The sequence below is a fragment of the Diospyros lotus genome, chromosome 4, assembly GCF_014633365.1.
Source record: "Diospyros lotus cultivar Yz01 chromosome 4, ASM1463336v1, whole genome shotgun sequence".
Taxonomy (NCBI): Eukaryota; Viridiplantae; Streptophyta; class Magnoliopsida; order Ericales; family Ebenaceae; genus Diospyros; species Diospyros lotus.
Window position 1 is genome coordinate 22,143,769 of NC_068341.1, and position 21,889 is coordinate 22,165,657.

Sequence of the window (21,889 nt, forward strand, 5' to 3'; positions counted from 1 at the left end):
GATCATACAAGTAAGTTGACTCGTTTTATGCTTCATGACTCGTAAACACGTAAAATCATGAGTCAACTCGCGATTTTAACAACAATGACTACAGCAAGTTGTCCATCGCCAAGCATTTTGCACTCAGAGTTTCAACTATGGGACAAGTTGAACAAGAACAATAGCTCTCTTGTGTTGCGCTCTACCACCTCATGTCCTCTCCCGACACTGTGTAAATAGTATCAAAAGACTAAACACGTAGTCTTCAATGGCCAAAAACAACCAGAAGAGAGAGATTCTGAGTACTTTGTGCAAGTAGTTAGGTGGTCGGAGCATGGAGGGCTCATAGAAAGGGATTTCAAGGAGAAGTTTCTCACTTGGTTCAGCATGAAAGCCAAACCAAGAGAGAGAAAGGTGGTTAGTGTGTTTGTTGATACTCTGAGCGAAAACCCTCCAAGCTTAGCAGCCTAACTCATTGTTACATTAGCATGAGATTTACACTGAAACGAAAGCTTGTTTATATGGCTCAATATCGCGTTAAACTGTTGCATTTGATGTGAGTAGGGACGTAACTTTCTCCGTCTTTGTTCAAAATATTTTTTTATAAAGATGGATATAGAGACGGACGAAACCCATCTCTAATTAGAATTCGGTGTCTAAGACAAATTTATGGGGTGTTTGGCTTAATGGTTTGATCGCTTATAGCTGCTCCTTCAACTTAAACTCTATATAACTTATTTAGTTACATGTTTGTTAAAAATTAAAGACTTTAAACGCTGTCGAGCTTAAATGCTACTTTGACAACGTTTTAGAAAAACTTCTCCCCAACTTTTCTCAAAATGTTTTTACAAGATTATTTCATTAACCAATATTTTACCATTTTGCCCCTCAAACAACTATCATACTTCCAACCTTATCCCTTTCTTTCATCCCTATGTTTTCTCTCTGTCGTCGCCTCCATCTCCTCCATGGCACCTGCCACTTCTAGCTCCATCCCCATCGTCATCGCTTCCATCACCACCTCCTCCATCTCTGTCCGTCGTAGTCGTCTCCATCTCCGTCTATTGTCATCGCCTATATCTCCTCCGTCCATTGCCTCATCCATCTCTCTCTATATATATAATTTTTTTTATTGATGTCTATTATATTAATATATTTAATATTTTTATGAATTAAATATTGATTTAAGCATAAAACATTATATTAATTTTTTTATCTCTTAAGATATGGCCACTAAAAGAGGGGGTAAATTAAGTGTTTAATTTTTATTTTTTTTGTCAATTTACTTAATTAAAATTCTTAATTAAATTTTTGTAACTATGTATATTTGAATTTGAGATTAATAAATTGCAACCCACATAATATAGAAAAAATAAATAAATGAGGCACAAGACAATTTATAGTGGTTCGATATGTCCACACACACCTGTGTTGAGTCAAGTTATTCCAATCAACCTATTGTATATTTTGATATTTAACAAAACATAATTTTAGTAAAACTATTTTTTGGTATATTTAAATCCTCTAATGAATTTTTTATGTCTTATGGTGGATAACATATTTTAAGTATTATAATATTTTGTATATTAAAATAAACCAAGAAATGTTATTTGTTCTAAATAGAAAATTGGTGCATTATAAGGAAACATATAAGAAAATATTTTATTTTTTTTTTAAAAAACTATCTTCTAATATTTTGATAGTTAATATTCATTGTTGTTAAAATAATTTTTAATAAATTTTTTAAAAAATATAAGGTATGTATTTTGATGGTGGCAAAATCGTTAAATCCTGAATTTGTACTAAATCCAAAATTATATTTTCTTATTGATTTTGATTTTGATCTTTTAGATATTTTTATTGAATCCAAATATGGGTTCTTTCTTATTTACATTTATATTAAAGTAAATGAAAGGTAAAATATAAATTAAAGAAAATGTGGACATTTACTTGTAATGAATACATACCATATATTTTATCATCAAACAAATCTTTATTTTTCTAAAAAGCTGAACTGAAAGTTGACTCCTGGTGAAGGACAGTCGATTGTGTTATGCAGAGTCGAGGTAGCTGAGAGCAAGTTTTGGTCAGTGGACTGGGAGGCGACTATAGGCCAATGAGAGTCGACTATCGTCTTTGAAAGTCGACTATGGGTGTCGCGGAGTCGACTGTCGGTTAGAATAGTCGACTGCCAAACTCCAACGGTCGAATTTTTCTAATCATTATAGGTCGTTTTGGAGCTCCATTATAAATATCAAGAAGGGATTTTTGGAGAAGGCTAATGCTTTATCAAGTTCTATCACTCTAAAGCACACCCAAGCTCTCAAGCACTCAAGAAAAGCAATCCAAGACCTAAAGCTTTAAAGATTACATTATTTGGAGCCCAAGGCAAAGGAGAAGAAGTTTTTCTTCTTATTGGTAACTCTTATATTATTTATATTTGCCTTGTAATATCATTGTGTTTAAATCCATATTGGTGTAAGGTTGTTTTGGACATAAGATTGTTTATTTGTATTAATTATGGATTGTGAGTGACTTCCTAGAGCCCAAGTAATCTAGGTGTTTTATATTGTAATAGTTTTCGGGGTGATCTAAGGGAAAAACCTCGGTGTTTGTGTAAAAGTTTCCTAGGTAAACTTGTTGAAAAACCTAGATGTAGTTTTAGTGGAACCTCATGTGTCAGGTTGACCATGAGAGAGTAGAGTAGGTGTTGGAGACACCGAACCACTATATATTCTTGTGTTATTATTATTTGCATGTTCATATTGCTATCACACCAAACAACGTATATATATTTATATCAAGTATTTTCTTTGTATAAGAAAAGCTCAAGAGTTTTTAAAAGGGAAGAATTCGGTAAAAAAGTTTTTATCACTCAATTCACCCCCCTCTTGAGTGGTCATTGTGTGTCAAGAGACCAACTGTTGGTATCAAAGCGGGTCCCAAAATATTTGTGTTTCAAATCTCAAATCTTAGGAAAAAATCATAAAATGGCCTCATATGTATCTCATGGTATAGGTGAGGGAACTTCTCCCTCCCGTCCCCTATTCTTTGATGGAACCAATTATAATTATTGAAAAATAAGGATGAAATCCTACATCTTTTCAATTAGCTATATCTTGTGAAAAATGAGGATGGAATCCTAAATCCTAGGATGGTTTTACATTATCTAAGGAAGAAGAAAAAGATTGGAGTGAAGAGGATATAAATAATTTTGAAATGAACCATAGGGTCAAATATATCTTGTTTTATTCTATATTGCCTAGTGAGTATGAACAAATCTCTTCGTGCTCCACATCTCATGAAATATGGAAAAAATTAAAAGTTATGTATGAAATGACCAATCAAGTTAAGGATACTAGGATAAATCTTTTGATGTCCCAATATGAAGGGTTTAAATTGTTAGCCAATGAGACCATTAGTGATATGAATGCTAGGTTTCAAAAATTGGTTAACTCTCTAAAGATGCTTGGCAAGGTTATCCCCGAAAATGGTTTTGTAGTAAGTGTAGCTAGTCAATTTATGAACAATCTCACTGAAGAGCATATGAACTGATTGTATCACATTTTGAGATACCTAAAGAAAACTCCTGGAGAAGGTCTATACTTTAAAAAGGCTAAGAAGAGGAATATTGAGGTATTTACTGATGCAGATTAGGTTGGTTCTATTACTGATCACGTGTTAATTTCTAGATATTGTACTTATGTATCGAAAAACTTGGTAATTTGGTGCAGCAAGAAGTAAATAGTTGTGGCTCATAGTAGTGCAAAAGTAGAATTTAGAGCAATGTCTCATAGAATTTGCGAAGGAATGTGGTTAAAACGATTGTTCCTTGAACTTAAAGTTGCATCAAGTGATCAAATTAATATATTGTGTGATAATCAAGCTGCTATAAGCATAGCTAAAAATCTAGTTCATCATGATCGAACTAAGCATGTGGAGATAGATGACACTTTATAAAAGAAAAAGTTGAAGATGGACTATCAATATTTCCTATATACCTATTGCTCTTCATATTGCAAACATTCTAACCAAAGCTCTACTTAAGATCAAGTTTGAGGATATGACATCCAAGCTAAGTTTACTTAACATTTACAACCTAGCTTGAGAAGGAATGCAAAAAATATGTAATTATTCAGTTTTGAATATTCCATTTTGAGTATATAATTTGTTACAACTTTATTTTTAGGATATTTATTTTCTTTGTTCAGCAGTTTCTAAGTTATAATTGACTCTTATAGAATAATTATATTTGTACCATATATATAGCTCTATAAATTTCAAATGAAGTAATGTTGATTTTCTGTCAAATTCTACACACCCTAATAAGGTAAAAAGGTCGTTAGTCCTTATCATAAATACATGTTGATACCCAGATCATGAGAAATCGCAGGTTTCCAGTCACGCAAGATATAGAGATCAACGAATGAATGGTATCAGAGTAATGGCTGAGAAGAAATTTAAAGAACATTTCTACCCCGCATCTAACTAAAGATGGATTAACTGGATAATTATCTACAGACGAATCTAATATTCAAGGAAGCATTGCATGATGGTATTAACAGAATCAATGCATAACCAAGGGAAATGAATAATCTACTGGAAACAAAACTCATATACACTACATTTAAACAGGAAAAAAAAAAAAAACAATCTCAACTCCACAACATCACAATTCCTAAAACATAAAAAAGAACACCACTCATTGATCTTCAAGCAGAAAGACTCTTATGGATTTCTCAATTCTCCTTGGTGAATAGAGTTATATTAGAATATATTTGCATAGCCATATCTTGTATGCCACACCTCTTAAGGGAAACTCTTTCTGTCTATATATAGTTTTTTAATCCCCAATTGATATTCTAGGCATTATGCTAGTAGATTGTCCAACAACAAGGGGAAGGTGTGAATACAATCTTTCCCCCAACCTTAGCAAAGCAAGAAGACTTGCGTTCTAGGGATGCCTTTTAATTAAAAAGTAAGGATAACACTGCATACAAAAAAACCTATAAGAAAGTGGGGAGCCTCGTGTACTACAAAGTACAAACAACCTTTATATTATGTTGTGTCATTTGTATTAGATTAGATTAGATGTAATCAATATCAATGTATTACTGCATGTATTTTTCTGTTGATAGGTTAGAATTAATCTCACTTCTAGAAGGTATGTTTCTAGAAGGGGCAGCTGACCAATTTAATTAGTTTCGGTCAATTGGACAATTAGTTAAGTCTTGTAACCCATGCCCTTATATCTTATAAATAGGGATCATGGGATAGAGATAAGTAAGAGCTTAGTGCGCCTACTTCCGGGAAGGTTAGTTTTCGATTTTTGTCTTGTATTTGGGATTGAGTGTGAGAGGTAGAGAGTGGCTGGGGATAGCTTGTATTCTCTAGGATCCTGTTAGCTTTCAGTGCATATGGGCGAGGTGGGATTCCATTTCTCATTGTAATCATCCTATGGATGTTTCAAGATAGTGGATTTATAGGTGCTAAGCAGTCTGGATGTAGGTCTTATTTCCAAGACCGAACTAGGATAAATCGGTGTGTTTTCTTGCTATGTTTGTTATCTGTGTATGTGTTTCAAATATCGGTGTGTTCTTGAATACAGTAGTGAGCTATTTGAGTTGAGAAAATCAAAATGAGTGCTACAAAATACTCTAACAACGTGGTATCAGAGCCAAGAAGTCTACTTCGGCGATCAAGATTTTCAACTAACTCAAGGAATTTGACTCAATCACCAGAAAGTATCATGGCGCCAACAGCCTCAAGATTTGACATCAATAAATTCGATGGATCAAATGATTTTGGCTTATGGAGGATAAAGATGGAAACTCTTCTCTGCAGTCAAGGACTTGAGGAAGCTCTGGAACAAGAAGTCAAGACAACAGATGAATCTACCGAGAAAAAAGCACCGATGATGATTGAAGAAAAACAAAAGGCCCAAAAAGAAATCAATAAAAAGGCTTACAGTATTCTAATCTTAAGCCTTGGAGATAAGGTACTTCGAGAGGTCTCGAAGGGGAAGACAGCGGCAGAAATTTGGAAGAAACTTGAAGATCTCTACATCCAAAGGACATTGTTTAGTCGTCTCTTCTTAAAGGTCAGGTTTTTTAATTTCAAAATGCAAGAATCCCAAAAATTGCATGATCATATAAATGATTTTAATAAGCTATGCCTAGATTTAGAAAACATAGGAGTGAAATATGAAGATGAGGATAAAGCCTTAGTCTTGTTATACTCTCTGCCTAAGTAGTATGAAAATTTTGTAGACATCCTTCAACGTGGCAGAGATAAGCTCACATTAGAAGATGTCATAGGTGCTTTAAATTCAAAAGAACTTAGGTTCAAAATGAATGATAAAACCTCTCCTAGGGACGCCTTATCAGTTAGGTCAAGAAGCACCAAGAAAGAACAGAAAAATAGGGGTAAATCAAGGTTAAGTCTAGAAATAGGAAAGGCTCGATAAAATGTTACTATTGCCAACAAGAAGGCCATATTAAACGGCTATGTCCAGAGAGAAAGAAGGACTTAGCGGATAAAGAAAATTCAAGAGGATGAGCAATCTATTGTGACTCTGGTTATGATAGTTCGAAAGCCCTAATTGTAAGTGAATGCTCAGACAGCCTAGAGTGGGTCCTTGACTCAGGCTGCTCATTTCACATGACCCCAAGAAAACAGTGGTTGCAAAACTTTAGGGAAATTAATGGTGGAAAGGTCCTGCTCGATAATAACCATGAATGTAAGGTTCAAGGGGTAGGAGATATTAGATTAAGGCTTCATGATGGCTCCTTAAGAACCATCATATTAGTAAGGTATGTCCCTGAATTAAAGAGAAACCTAATTTCTCTTGGTGAATTGGATAGGAATGGTCATAAGTTTAAAGGGAATGGTGGAACTGTCCAGATCTCAAAGGGGTCCTTAATCTGTATGAGGGTTGTTTTAAAGAATGGAATCTACCTATTGCAGACCACTACTTTATATGGTGAAGCTGCAGCTGCTAGCATTAATTCTAGATCCAAAGCAAGTCTATGGCATTTAAGAATGTCACATATAAGTGAGCAAGGCCTCGAGGAACTTGCAAATCAGGGTATACTGGATTTAGGGCAGTCTCTAGAATTAAATAAATGTGAATCTTGCATTTTAGGTAAGGCAGCCAAAGTAAAATTTAGCAAAACAGCAATCCATTCATCTAAAGTACCCCTAGATTACATACATTCAGATTTATGGGGTCCAACCCAAACAGAAACCCATGGAGGTTCCCGATACTTCCTATCAATCATAGATGATTTCTCAAGAATGTTGTGGGTATATGTTCTAAAATCAAAAGATAACACTTTTAAAACATTTAAAACATGGAAGAGTATGGTAGAGAACCAAAATGGCAGGTTGGTTAAGGTAATAAGAACTGATAATGGGTTGGAATTTTGTAATAGAGAGTTTGACCAAATGTGTAAAGATGGTGGCATTATTAGACACCTTACAGCTCCCAGGAATCCCAAACAAAATGGGGTTGCCAAGAGGATGAATAGGACCCTCTTGGAAAGGGTAAGATGCATGTTGTTTCATGCTCAATTATCCAAGACTTTTTAGGGGGAAGCAGTTGTTGTTGCAACCCATGTCCTCAACAAAACTCCCTCAAAAGCTATCAGCCTCCAAACCCCTTATGAAAAATGAACCGGACATAAACCAAGCTTAGCCCATCTTAGAGTATTCGGTTGCCTAGCTTATGCTCATGTAAAGCAAGGTAAACTAGAACCTAGGACTAAGAAATGCCTTTTTATCGGTTACCCATCAGGTGTTAAAGGTTACGAGCTATGGAACTTAGAATCAGATGGACCAAGGATCATAGTTACTAGAGATGTAACATTTGATGAAGATTCTACCATAAAATTAAGAAGTAATGAACCTCAACCTAACCAGGAAGAACCTAAAGAATCAGTTCAGGTGGAGATTCCTAATATAACCCCAAATCTGACTCAAGATGTCTTAGATTTTGAGCATCCTGATCCTGAACCTTTACGTAACCATGACCAAGACCAAAGATCTTCCCAAGTGGAACAGGAAGAAGGTGACAGTGACGCAGACTCAAGGCTGAAGAAACCCCCTAATCCTGATGATATAATGTGGCAAGAGATAGGCAGCCTAGATCCCAAGGCCTCCCAAAGGTATGGTTTCTCAGACCTGATAGCTTATACTTTTAATAGTGCAGTAGAATTCATAGGAGAGGAGCCCCTTACCTATGAAGAGGCAATAGCCTCAAAGGATGTAAATAAGTGGCGGGAAGCCAATCTAAAATTGCATCCCTTAAGAAGAATCACACCTGGAAATTGGTTGAAAAACCAAGAGGACAACATGTGGTAGGATGCAAATGGCTATATAAAATTAAAGAGAGAACAGGAAAGAATGCTAAGCCTAGGTTTAAGGCTAGGTTGGTGGTGCTCAATTAGACTTATATCTTGAGCAAATGGATGTTACAACCGCTTTCCTCCATGGAGACTTAGAGGAGAGGATTTTGATGGAACAACCGAAGGCTTTGAAGCTAAAGGAGAGGTGGAGAAGGTATGCTTACTTAGAAAGTCCTTGTATGGACTTAAGCAGTCCCCAAGGCAATGGTACCGAAAATTTGATTTGGTTATGTTAGGCCAAGGGTATTTTAGAAGCTCATATGATTGTTGTATCTATTTTAAACATATCCCTTCTAATATTTTCATATATTTACTACTCTATGTAGATGATATGCTTATAGCAAGTCATTTTTCTCAAGAAATCCAGCTCCTCAAAGAAAATTAGAGGGCTAAATTCGAAATGAAGGAGCTAGGGGAAGCTAGAAAAATTCTAGGAATGGAAATCTTAAGAGATTAGCATCGTAGTAAGATATATCTTTCTCAGAAATCCTACTTAGCAAAACTGCTAGTTAGATTCGGAATAACTGAGGCAAAGGCAGTCAACCTGCCATTCGCTACCCATTTCAAGTTATCTTATGACCAATCCCCAAAAGATGAAGAAGAGAAGAGGGAAATGGATCATATCCCTTATTCGAGTGCAGTAGGTAGCATCATGTATAGCATGGTGTGTACTCAACCCGACTTGGCACATGGGATGAGTGTCATCAATCGATTTATGGAAAATCCAGGGAAACTACACTAGATGGTAGTGAAATGGATGTTCAGATACATTAAAGGGCCTATAAACAATGCTTTAACCTATGGTGGAGCTAAATTAGGAGAGGAAGCTAGCATCCTAGGATACTCGGATGCCGACTATGCTGCTGACATAGACAAAAGGAGATTCACAACTGGCTATGTCTTTAGGCTGTGGAACTCTACAATTAGTTGGAAGTCAGGCTTGCAAAATGTGGTAGCATTGTCCACTACTGAGGCAGAATACATAGTTGTTTCTGATGCAATTAAGGAAGCTATATGGCTTAAGGGTCTAGTTAGTGAGCTCTTAGGGGTAAAAGTCAAGGCAACTTTGATGTGTGATAGCCAAAATGCCATTCATTTGTCCAAAAACCAAGCTCATCGTGAAATGACTAAGCATATAAATGTAAGACATCATTTTATAAGAAAAATTGTTGAAGATAAAACTATTTTACTAACCAAGATTGCAGGGGAAGATAATGCAGCGGATATGTTTACAAAACTAATGCCATCATCAAAGCTAAAGCACTGCATGAGGATTCTGCAGATTGATCTAGGAGGAAATTGAAGAATGTAGGGCCAAGATGAAGCTTAATCAAAATATAAATGGGTGGAGAATTTGTTGTGTCATTTGTATTAGATTAGATTAGATGTAATCAATATCAATGTATTGCTGCATGTATTTTTCTGTTGATGGGTTAGAATTAATCTCATTTCTAGAAGGTATGTTTCTAGAAGGGGCAACTGGCCAATTTAACTAGTTTCGGTCAGTTGGGCGGTCAGTTAAGTCTTGTAACCCACACCCCTATATCTTATAAATAGGGATCGTGGGATAGAGATAAGTAAGAGCTTAGTGCGCCTATTTCCGGGCAGGTTAGTTTCCAGTTTCTATCTTATATTCAGGATTGAGTGTGAGTGGTAGAGAGTGGCTGGGGATAGCTTGTATTCTCTAGGATCTTGTTAGCTTTCAGTGCATATGGGCGAGGTGGGATTCCAATTCTCATTGTAATCATCCTATGGATGTTTCAAGATAGTGGATTTATAGGTGCTAAGCAGTCTGCATTTATGTTTTATTTCCAAGACCAAACCAAGACAAATTGGTGTGTTTTCTTGTTGTGTTTGTTATCTATGTATGTGTTTCAAATATCGGTGTATTCTTGAATACGATAGTGAGCTATTTGAGTTGAGAGAATCAAAGGGAGTGCTACGAAATACTCTAACATATTATTTTATATTATTATGGTAATATCCTTTTTAATATTGTATGTATACAGTAATGCATATCTAATCAATATCATATTATGCATATAATAACTTAGATAGTACATATGAGTGTGTCTGAGGGTGTTTGTTCAATAAGAATTATGATTATGGGGATAATATGGTATATTTTTATCTCCTTCACAAAGTCTTTATATGTGAAATAATATTCCAAACCTCTAGTGGAATATATGCATCTCATGTGTGTGGGATATGAGGGTAGGTTGAGAAATGGTATCTAGTCTCCTAAAGTCTAATCAATGGTTCAAAACAGTCACTTTGGGGTAAATTATCCTCATCTCCTATTACCGCAAGAAACAAACCCTCAAAATTCTATCACAGGCACCAAAACAGAATTCCATGAACAACAATCAAGCTATGAATACTGTAGATTGTTTCAGATATTTCAAAGTGGCTGATAATACAAGGAACATGACACGTATTTTTTGGAACCTGTGTAGCTATGCCTTAATACTGCCTGTAAAGAATATGATTCTGTAAGTATTAAGTACAAAATCCCAGTTATTTCAGAAATCATGTATGGTAAAATGAACTTATGACCTTCTAATCACAAAAAAGCAACTTTACCTCTGCTATCAAAGACCCTCATGAAAGAGTGATAAGTAATAATTAAAGAAAAAAGTTGAAGAACCTCCACAAGTCAGACATAGGGAAGCAAGTTTTAGGTTAATAATTCAAAGAACCTTCAAAAACATAAAACAGTATTAAGGTGTGCTTGGGATCTTCCAATTCATTGATAGAGAGTGACTTCATACCTTGTTCGCTCAGTTGTTCATCTACCACCTTCCCAATCTGGTCCACAAAGTTGCAGTCAAATATCAAGTACTTGGAAAAAAGGAGGGGAAGGGAGTAATGCAAATACCTATAAACTTACCTTGTTGAAATGTTCATATTGACGGTTACCTAGACCGAAGATACCATAAGTGAGATGTTGAAGCCAGGCTTCCCTTTCATTTCCCTGAAGCCATGTCCAATACCATTCATGAAACTTCTCAGAGAAATGTCCTACCAAACTTAAATATACTGTAAAAGAACTTCCCACACCTCAGTCAACCATTTGTAAAATCTTGCAGCATTGTCAGTTGGCTCTCCATCTCCATAACTACAATGACCAGCTCAAATGTAGATTAAATAGGTGCCTTGGATCCAAATAAGTTTAGAAACATTAAGAAATGATGAGCAGATGACAGAAGAAAGTGTATAAATTTATCTTACGTTGCCAACATGAAAAATGTCAAAAGTTTCTTTCTTCAGTTTCTGCTAATACTGATCATCCATAGCAGCATAATCATCCTAAGTCAAATCATAGGAAAGTGATGATGAATAGTTAATTCTAGAAAAAGTAACTTCCCATAAAAAATTGCATTTACCATACCAAGTCCACAACTCTCACAAGTCCACAACTCTCACATTTGCCTTCTCATATATAGCTTTGATCTCTTCTGCTAAAGACCGTAAAAAGAAATTGTCAAGGGAGAACAATTGTCAAAAATTAATGCATCCAATATTAACTGTTGGACAAACAAAAGAAAAAGAAAAGGAAAAGAAAAACCTATTATAAAATTTTCTTTTTGTGTTATTAATTAAAATTACCCAGAAAACTCAAATTGAGGGTTTAAATTGTTTCACAACACAAGGGGGCAAACCATAATTTTATGATAAGACATGAGTCATCAGCAATCTGCCTCACCACTCTTTCTTTTGTGTTTCAATTTGGTTTTATGAGTGCCTCCATAAGTGAATGTGAAGCACATGAAGAAAGATGGACGTGTGTAGGTAAAGCATTCCAGCTACAAAGATACCCATGTACCATCCACTATAAAGTACAGAAAACAGAACCATGGCTTGACTTAAATCTTAACAAATGAAAATTCTAACATTCAAGAAGCTTTCCAATCATCCCACTTCTGGGACTTGAGCCAAAGTTTTGTATTGTAGTTCAAATATACACACGTAAAGAAACAATAAAAATGAAAATCTTAGCTGATTTGACTAATTTATTTCAACCACGTGGCAGGCTGGGATTTCCTATACAGTTTGACATCATTGCATCCAACAGAAAACTTTCTTTGTGTGTCCATTTACCTAGACGGTGTTCTTTCTTTTTGGTGGAAGATCAGCAAGGGTTTTTTTCCCTTTTGACTCTAGCCAAGATTCTGATTGACAATCAGCAAAAAAAAAATATGAAATAACATAAAGGGTTCTGTTAAAACTGGGAGAGGATTGTTATGTTGCTTCCATCCTTATTTGAAATACTTATCCCATATGTGGCAATGGGTCGCCCATTTACCATTTACAAACCCATTTAGTAAATATTCAAAATATTTGCTATGTCTATATCCTTCAAATATGAAATTTTCAGACTTATTTCAATTTTAAGTGGATAATTAGGACTTATTTTAGTAAATGTTCAAATAAATTTTATCTACATGACTTAAAATATAAATTTTTTATAATCATTTTAACTTTAAATGGGACTTCAAGTTGTCACTGAAATAGATCCTACCTTCTAGTTGTTGCTAATTCGTCAAATCAGTCTTATACATGAACTCCAAACATTCAATGCCACAAAGAAAACAGATAATTTCATAGAAAGAAAATTCGACCATAACAGTAAGTATATATTCCATTACTGCCAGACAGTAACAGATTTGAAACTATAATCATTTGCCCTAAATGTAGCCTCCACAGAACTAATCCTCCATCCACCCTCCCTCTCTTCCTCCTGCTTCCTGCTCTCTTTAAATATGCATGCCATCTGTAATATTTCCATACACGACGTTGAAAATTTGAGACGCGGAAAGCAAGATAATTAAGACTCCAAGAATACCGTCAGATGGCTGTTTGTAGCTTTAAGGGGTGATGGCATCAGTAAGTTGCATGAGCTTCCTTCTCACAGCTCCAAGACATGATAGAAACCGGCAGCCAGTTTTTGCTCAAATTACGTGAAGCAGGGTGTCAACTTTCCCAAAACCTCATAAACTTGGTTTATCATTAGTCGCTTCATTCTCAGAAGCTTCCCTAAATGCAGCTGCCAGGTATTCTGCAAGGCTTGGCTGAGAACTGGACTCATTTGAGGTTTCTGTAATTCTAGCTTTTTTTCCACACTCAGATTTTGAAAGCGATGATTTTGAAGAATACTTGGCAAATAAACTCTTGGCAGGATCTTTTTTCCAAATAACAGGTTCCAAAAGCTTCCATGGATCTTCAACCATTGATCTGTGATAATAAAAATCTGGTCTAAGCTCCGCTGAGACACTGTCATGAGAGCCGAAACCTCTCCTGCCACCCCGTCCTAAACCAGGGCGCAAGTTATTGCCTGACCCACGGCCAGAACCTCCTCCCAAATTAGAAGTAGAGCTGCCTCCATGCCCTGAGATGGAGCTGGGACTGTTGCTGAACCGCTGAGATCTGCCCCAACCTGTATTTAATCTGGGGCTACCTCCAAAATGAGGACTGGAGAAATTACCTCCTGGTGAATTAGATGGAAGGTTATAGCTTCCTGCACCAACAGGACTGTTCCAACCACGAGGAGTTCCTTGATGCGAGCCAAAACAGTTGACTGTCCCTATTGGGCTTCCACTTGGAACCGACCTCTGATAAGGATCCCATACTTGGTGCATTGTTTGATCCGGGGAATGATTACTTTGGAACTGATGAGCTGGAGAGGGGTTCCTTGGGCCCGGGCTGTAATATGGGGCTCGTGCTTGGTACTGTCTTTGATCAGGGGAATAATTTGGTTGGAACTGATGAGCTGGGGATGAAGTTGCCCTTGGTCCTGTTAAATAAATAGATAAATCAAGATTCAGAATAGAGAGCAAAAGAAAAGGCAAGAACTGGGCGATTGCGATCTTAATACATGGAAGAGAGAGGTTTTTAGACCCTAATTAGGACCACACATTATCCAGGCATGAATGATGTGCTAATGTAGCTCAAGACATGAGCGAGACACAAATCAATTATTATTACATAAACATGTAGACTCAAACAACAAACGATTTCAGTAAGTTAACAGCTTAAAAGGTTCAATATACTATAAGAAAAGGGCATTATTACTTGCAGGTGTGAAATAGTCCTGTGAATTCTCATCGTTGAGCATGCTCCTCCTCTTGTTAGTAGAGAAGGCAGACATAGGATCTGTATAATAGTCAAACCTCGGAGGTTGGTTTGTATTTGCATGCAGAGGTAGAGTTGTGGAGGTTTCGATTAATGGATTTGAGAGCTGCTGAGGCTCCCCAAAGTTCCCAACTTCATTGTTAACTCCACCCTGCAATGCTTCCATGCGCATTGCTTTCAACCTCTCCCTTCTTTTCTCTGATTCTTCCATTTATTCTGATATTCAAAACAACACTCAAAATCAAATTTAATTTGCAGGAAAACTAAAAGTAAAAGAAAGAAAAGAAAAAGATGCACTGACAAACAAAGAATTTTTTTGCAATCTTGACTATGCTTCAAATTTTGATATAGGATGGCCCCGGGTTTGAATAAAACAAGGGTTCTTGCAACAATAATAATCAAACCTTGCTCTCATATTACAACAACAATAAATAGAATGTTGCTCTTGGGTTACAGCAAAGCAGAGAGCAAGCAAGTCAACGCAACTTCTCACACTTGCATAACAACACAGCTTGTTGCTAAGCTGAACAACAACAGACATCAAGAAGCCCTTGAAAAATAAATAAGAGCTTGGAAATCTGAAACACTTATATTCTGCACGCACTACCAAAAGAAATCTAAAACCAAAAATCAACAAAAAAGAAAATCTATAACGAAAAATCAACCAAGACAGGGTTGTACTGAATAGGAGAGAACAAAAACCTTCTAGGGCCCGCAGTTGTGACAAAACTGATAGCAAGTTTTTTACCTCAAGCTCCAATCATACAACAGAAAAAGAAATATAGCAAGAGAGCAGGGGACAAAAATGTGCAAGAATCCAATAATGGAAACACCATTAAACACAAGCAATAATCGCAAATACGAGATTAGAGGACAAACAAAAAGCCCTAATGAGTTTTTAAATTTGAGCCTTAGATGATTTTTGGCCAGCTTTGATTCATATAAGTGTCACGACCCCAAGGATAAAGTAGTCATAATATTATATGTAATTCTTTTGGTTGTATTCTTCTACTGTAGCTATTAGCACCTTTAGCTGTAAAACCTATAAATAGGCTAGACTAGGTAGAGAATGGAATATAGATGAATGATAATTGAAATCTTGTCTCTCTCTCATTTCTCTCCGATTCTCTCTCTTGGTTCTGTTCTGACTGCATTTCTCCCCCTATTCTTGCTTTTATTTCCCTCCCCTTCAGTCTCTTTCTCCCTCCATTTCTGTTCTATATCCGTCGGTTCCTTCCAGATTTCCCGTTCAAACCCTAGCTAAACCTTAGGATCTTGACAATAAGCAAGAATCCCTAAATCAACATTGCGCCCTAAAGCACCGAAAAAGCCTATTGACACAGGTGAGAGAATTCAATTGACTTGAGAATACCTCTAGTGAAATGTGGGTGGGCTTCTATTCTTAGGACACAGGCTATTGGTTAGGGCTAACTAAAATTTTCGCCTATCCTTCACTTAATCAAAAGTGCTTACAACAAAAGCTTTTCTTCCAAATTCAAAGTTTGAACTGAAATGCCCAAAACAAAACCCAGGTTTGATTCATTTCAGCAACCTAAACAAACGAAATCAATCCCATGGCTTAAACCTGCCAAATACAAACAAACGAAATGAAGCAAAACCCAAACCAAAGAAACAATAGTAATCTCAACTACTTGAAACTAATAATTATATTCAATATTATTCATCAAAGTCATGTCATGTACCTACTATTACGGGGGGTAATACTTTGTATTGGTAGTTATGGTTCTGACTGATTGTACCTACAGGGGCAGATCCAGGAATTTAGGTTTTTTTTTTGGGGGGGGGGGGGGGGCAGAAGTTTTAAAAAGTTAATGTAATAAAATACTTATGTAATCAAAAAGTCGGTACAAGAAATTTTCATTAAACTTGAGCTTGACGATTGATTTTGCACATTATGAGTTGAAGTACTTTCACTAGTATAATGATCTCTCTTTCTGAAAAAAGATAACAATGTTTTTCCTTTCTTCGCAAAAGGTTGTTATTCCATTCTAAATTCTAAGATATATAAACAAAAAATAACACAATTCAATAATCGAACAATTAAAATATTTAACTCAAGATTTGAGGCAAATGCAAGGCCAGTACAACAACTGTATTTCTAGAGTTCAAACAAGAGAAGGCAAAAGTATGGTCGATTCAAATATTCAATCACAGATTCACAATAACAAATTTCAGGCTTCCAGCCACAACAATTCCTAAGTTCCTAACTGAATGCAATAGTCAAATAGCCAAGCAGACACAAAATTAGCAGGAAAATCACTTACTTAAAACTTGCTCAAAAAAGACAGCAACTTTAAGAACAAATCAAGCATAAACAAGTAAAAAAAATATGGCCGAAAAATAGAAAAACTACCTAGATTTAGCTGTCAATCGAGAGAATCAAAGAACTGAAAGAAGAAAAACCATACCAGTTATACGGATCGAGCTCGAATGAAGCAGATCTGGAAGTTTTTTTTGGGCGGGGGGGGTGTAAAACGAAAACCTGAGACAGAGGCAGCGAGCAAGGGCGAGGCCGACTGGCCGAGCCGCCGAGCGAGCGTGGGGGAGAAGGCGAGAGCCGAGAGGCGGAGAGGGCCGGCGAGAGCGAGAGCAAGAGAAACGGCAGCGAGGGCCCGAGGGCAAGCGAGGGCGAGAGAGAGCAAGAGAGGCAGAGAGCGAGGGCGAGCGAGAGCAAGAGACAGCCAGCGAGGGCGAGCGAGAGCAAGAGAGAGTCGCTGGGCGAGCGAGAGCAAGAGAGAGTTAGAGAGCGAGGGCGAGCGCGAGCGGACGAGGCACAGCGAGGCTGAGAGAGAGCGAGGTCGAGAGAGGAAGGAGAAGAGAATGGGTTTGCAGGCAAGTGGGCTGGGGTGGGGTGGGCTGAACTGGATTTGGGCTCGTCTTTTATCTTATAAATTTAATTTTTGCTGATCCGCCCCCGCCGAGATATTAACGCGGGCAACTCTCACCCAATCAGCATAAGATATTGTTATTTGATTGTAACTTTTGTCATTTATGGATTGGGTTAGGAAAACGGAACCCGAAAAATATGTAACGGGTAAAAGGATTTCCACCCATCAAAGGCACCAAACTCACGCATCTAATATTGGGCAACGGGGGAAGGGAAACCCACCTCACAAGTGAAAACAACAAACCAACACCACTAATCAATATGGCTAAATCCACCAAACTATTATAGAAGACAGAGAGAGAGAAATTTATAGTTAGAAAAAGTAAATGGACTTCACACATAGATTAAAGACTTTAAGAGTGTAACTTACAAAAGAAGTGCTATGTCTAGCGATCCCATTCAGATAATTATAAGAAGTGCTATGATCGCGATACAAAATTTATAAGGAGATGTTCCATAGACCTAACTGTATTTTCATAATGACAAATTTTGAATTTAAGCCACAAGTTACCTTTCAAAATATATGAAGTTCAAAAATTAACTTTGGTCCAAGAAGAATGCAGCATGATCTAGAAAAACTCATATACTAAATAGATAATAATGTTGCATGAATGACTGGCAAAAGAAAATAAGAACACAAGTTCTTTTGAGCAGTTCAATATTATGCTTGTTTTTTGCTTGAAGTCCATCGTGATCATGATCCCTCTTTTTGATTTTGTGGATAAAAATCCAAAACACAAAAGATAAAAAACGATCATATGTTTGGATCTTCAATTGTGGATTGACACTAATGCCCAGATTTTGTTCCATGAAAATGACATCAGCAAACAAAAGATGACGTAGTTTCATATTAGAAATAAGGAAATAATATTAGCAAATAAAAAGAAAGAAATACGGAAACAGTTCACTAGACTGTTTACTTGGAATAACAGTGTGTGTCTGGAAAGTAGACAGTAAATTGAAAAACAACTACTTGGCCACATAAACTCTACCAGGAAGTGGATTCTTCTACAGTACTGGTTTAGCAAAAATTACAACTTTACCTAAAAGATACAGATAGACAGCCCATAATTATTTAAGTTGTGCGCGCGCGCGAGAGAGAGAGAGAGATTCACACCTGCTCTTCAACAATGGCATGCAGCGCGCGATGGACATCTCTGGCCATACCCTTCGCATCACCACAAACATAAAGATATCCACCTGGGAGACAATACTCCATACTTGGGCTGCCTGCACATCATCAACAAAATTGATGAACATAATCTTGTACTTTTCATCTAATGAGCTTAAATCAAGGTTGAGTTTCATTTCTCACTTTTTCCTTCATCTTATGTTGAACATACACCTTTTCTGGCCCCTATCTTGAGAAAGCAACAAGCAGCTCAGATATTACCCCTTGATCCACAAAATTATTGAGCTCATCCTGATAAATGAAGTCCTACGAACAAATTGAATTAGAATAACAAGCATAAGGCCCCAGGTTTGCTCTCAAGACCACATATCACACATTATCTTACCATTCTGCGATTTCTACATCTGAAGAACAGTAGAGCAGTACCGAGCTGCACGCCCTCCTCCTTCAGGGTCACCCTTTCCTGGAAAACTCATCTTTAAGTTGAGAGCTTCTTCTATGAATAAAAGAAACCCAAAAAAGAATAGTCAATCCAAACATGTAGAAATCCTCTGAAAGGTGCCAGGCCAGTATCAGGTCCCACCATGACAATTGGAATTAAAGGGTTTGCTGGTAACTTAAAATTAGATGTCCTGATAAAAATTGGAGCTGAGCTACAGTCACGGCTTTTCTCTGCATTCTGATTTAGTTTAATACAGCCAGATTATCTTAGATAGTCATAAATTCAAACCAGTTGAGAGACTGAAAAGAAAGGACATTGCAAGAACAAAGCATGATCGAAGCATAATATAACCAATTGTGCACAAAAACTAAGACGGCTTGCTTCATACCTTCATCCAGGTTGAACACACCCCTTTATGAATCCTGCCTGTGGGACTTTGACCATTAACTAATGCACAGGTCACATGAGCTCTATTGGGAGCGAATATGCCATGAACCCAGGAATTTAAGTGGTCCAAGATCTATATGCTAGGAAAAACTATGTCAACAATCACAGGTGGAACAAAAAATATACCTAGGGGATGATGAGATAGAGTAGTAACGTGGCTGCAAGCGAGGGGCTACCGCAGCAAAAAATACACCAATGGGAACTTTTGCTCAAGGAAACTCAGCCAAGACCTCAAGAAGACTTCTTTGACTTGCAACAACCCACTGTGAGTAATCATCCTGCAGAACAAGAAAGAATCCTAAATATAAACGGAAATATGAAAGAGCGAAGGATAAAATGTTGAACTTTGACCCCAGAACCAGATCAGTTAGCAATTAGTCAAAAATAAACACGCATGACATTTTCTTTTTGAATACAAATTAAATTCTAAAGAAAATAGTAAAGACAAGAAAAAAATATAATGTAGGTGAAGAGAAACCTCCCTACTTTCCCCTCTGACGATGACAAGGATTTAAGCCTTTCCACTTCGCTAGGTTCAACCGCATGAGCAGCCAAAGCAATTAAAGCAGCCTGAAAATGCAAAAGAACATAAGACATCATTATTGAGTCACAGGTCTTAGAAAGGAAGGGGGAAAATGTCAAAATCTGGAAAATTGAGAATAAACTACCTTCCGAGTCCGAGGAGGATTCAGTAAGCCTGCATAATGTGCTAGTGCAGTGCGAAGGCTGCAAGGGCCAGGGAAAGGGGGTGGTAATGAGCCTCCAAGAGATGTACCATCATCTTTGTCAGTGTGATTAGAGAATAGCAAATCTAGAGGTTGGCCCAACAACTTTGCTGCTTCTTCAACAGTTTCATCACTATTCTCAGCATAAACATCCACATAATCTCCAGTTTCATATCTGTAAAAGAGCGGTCAAAAGAGAAAACAATTACTGTATTCATTTACTTATTCCCAATGATTCAAATGTGAGGGACTAAGTAACAAGATTGCCTTCTATCTAGTTGGTGCTAACAACACTTGCTATGTGATCAGCCACAGAGCTATTGATATACAAGTCAAAATAGTGTTAATACCTAACCAAAAAAATAGTGTGAATATTTTTTTCACATCCTTTTCTAAAAGAAAAAAGAAAGAAAGAAAGAAAGAAAGAAGTTGCACAATGCAGTACTACAAGATTTTAGCAGAGCGATACAGGATTTGCTGACAGAAAAATATGCAAGAAAACAGCGCATATTCTCCCGGTTTACATATAGCCAAAACTATATTAGGGGGGTAAAGCATGGCAGAGCCTCACAGTCAGTTAATACTTGACATGCACACCTTTAATAAGGAAATTTGTCTACTAGAGGAACATAGATAGGAAAGTGATGGTAAGCTGGACAGCCTATACCAAGACCTGGTTCTAACAGGACAGAGCACAAACAGTATTTTTCTAACTTTCCTGCGTGAAGTAAATTGGAAGATCACTGACACAACACTCGCTCTTCCTTTTCTTTTGTGTAAACAGCACTGAAATTTGAAAGATCAACTGGGGCCAAACCATGCATGCATACTACAATAGAAAGATTGAAAAGAAAATGCTTTTGACAGCCTATTGTTGGATGGCTTTGAGGCTCACCCCATTCAGAAGAATAATTAATTTTTCAGTCCATCAGAAGCAACCAAACTAATAAAGCGGCAACAAGCACCTTATTACATATTTTCCAGCTGATGAAAACCTTCACAAGTATCTCAGCTGCTGGTATATATAAATATAAACACAAACATGTAAAAAGGAGTTATGACTGTAAAATGTCAGTCCCAATATGTTATTTTATTTAGAGAAGAGTCTGAGTCAAAGATCAAGCATCTAAAATATTTGAACACGAGCCTTTAAAGCATTGTATTCAAGGATAGGTGATAAATAACGGGGATAATCAAATGAGGAAGTCCAAGTACAAAGAAATCAACACTGAAAGGTCTGTAAAAACTAATGCTTAGAAATGTGGAAGCCTTGACAAAATAGTAAAGACCGGAGAAAATATAAGGTTTGGATAAGTGGTTATAGTTAGCAGATACAACTGGATCAGCAATAAGTCCCAATAAAAAACGGTATCCCGTATCCATCAGGCTCCCTACATTGGAGGGTTGGTGGAGGGTTGTTTTTGTATGCATGCTACGCTTACCTTGCAAAGAAGCTGTTTCCAAAACTCAAACCCATGACCTGCTAATCATAAAGGAACAACCTTACAATTACTACCAACACTCGCCCTCACAAGGATTAGAACCCAAGGTTGTTTGAAAATATTTTTCTAGCATAATGACATTTCTTGACCGCATGCCAAAATAGTGAATGAAGTGAAAGAATAATGGATGCAGTCAAACAGGTCTGTTCAAACCACTCAAGATCTGAAGGTTGAAAATTAGGTTCTAACTCAATTAAATTACAAATTAAAATCTGGA

General features: G+C 36.8%; 2 protein-coding genes and 1 pseudogene across 2 annotated transcripts; all 3 read right to left on the bottom strand.

The window, feature by feature from the left end:
* Nucleotides 1–10,781: 10,781 nt before the first annotated feature.
* Nucleotides 10,782–11,694, bottom strand: LOC127800745 (NADPH--cytochrome P450 reductase-like). Its single transcript, XM_052335536.1, has 4 exons — nt 11,616–11,694; nt 11,445–11,502; nt 11,275–11,358; nt 10,782–11,192 (listed from the first exon to the last, which is right to left on the bottom strand). The coding sequence occupies exons 1-4, from the start codon at nt 11,624–11,626 to the stop codon at nt 11,067–11,069; spliced, it is 279 nt and encodes a 92-aa protein (XP_052191496.1). The 5' UTR covers nt 11,627–11,694; the 3' UTR covers nt 10,782–11,066.
* A 1,269-nt stretch (nt 11,695–12,963) lies between these two features.
* On the bottom strand, nt 12,964–17,393 carry LOC127800595 (protein SICKLE-like). Its single transcript, XM_052335300.1, has 3 exons — nt 16,946–17,393; nt 14,457–14,732; nt 12,964–14,178 (listed from the first exon to the last, which is right to left on the bottom strand). The coding sequence occupies exons 2-3, from the start codon at nt 14,725–14,727 to the stop codon at nt 13,376–13,378; spliced, it is 1,074 nt and encodes a 357-aa protein (XP_052191260.1). The 5' UTR covers nt 14,728–14,732; nt 16,946–17,393; the 3' UTR covers nt 12,964–13,375.
* Nucleotides 17,394–18,535: 1,142 nt separating this feature from the next.
* On the bottom strand, nt 18,536–21,647 carry LOC127799720 (NADPH--cytochrome P450 reductase-like; annotated as a pseudogene).
* Between the last annotated feature and the right edge of the window lie 242 nt (nt 21,648–21,889).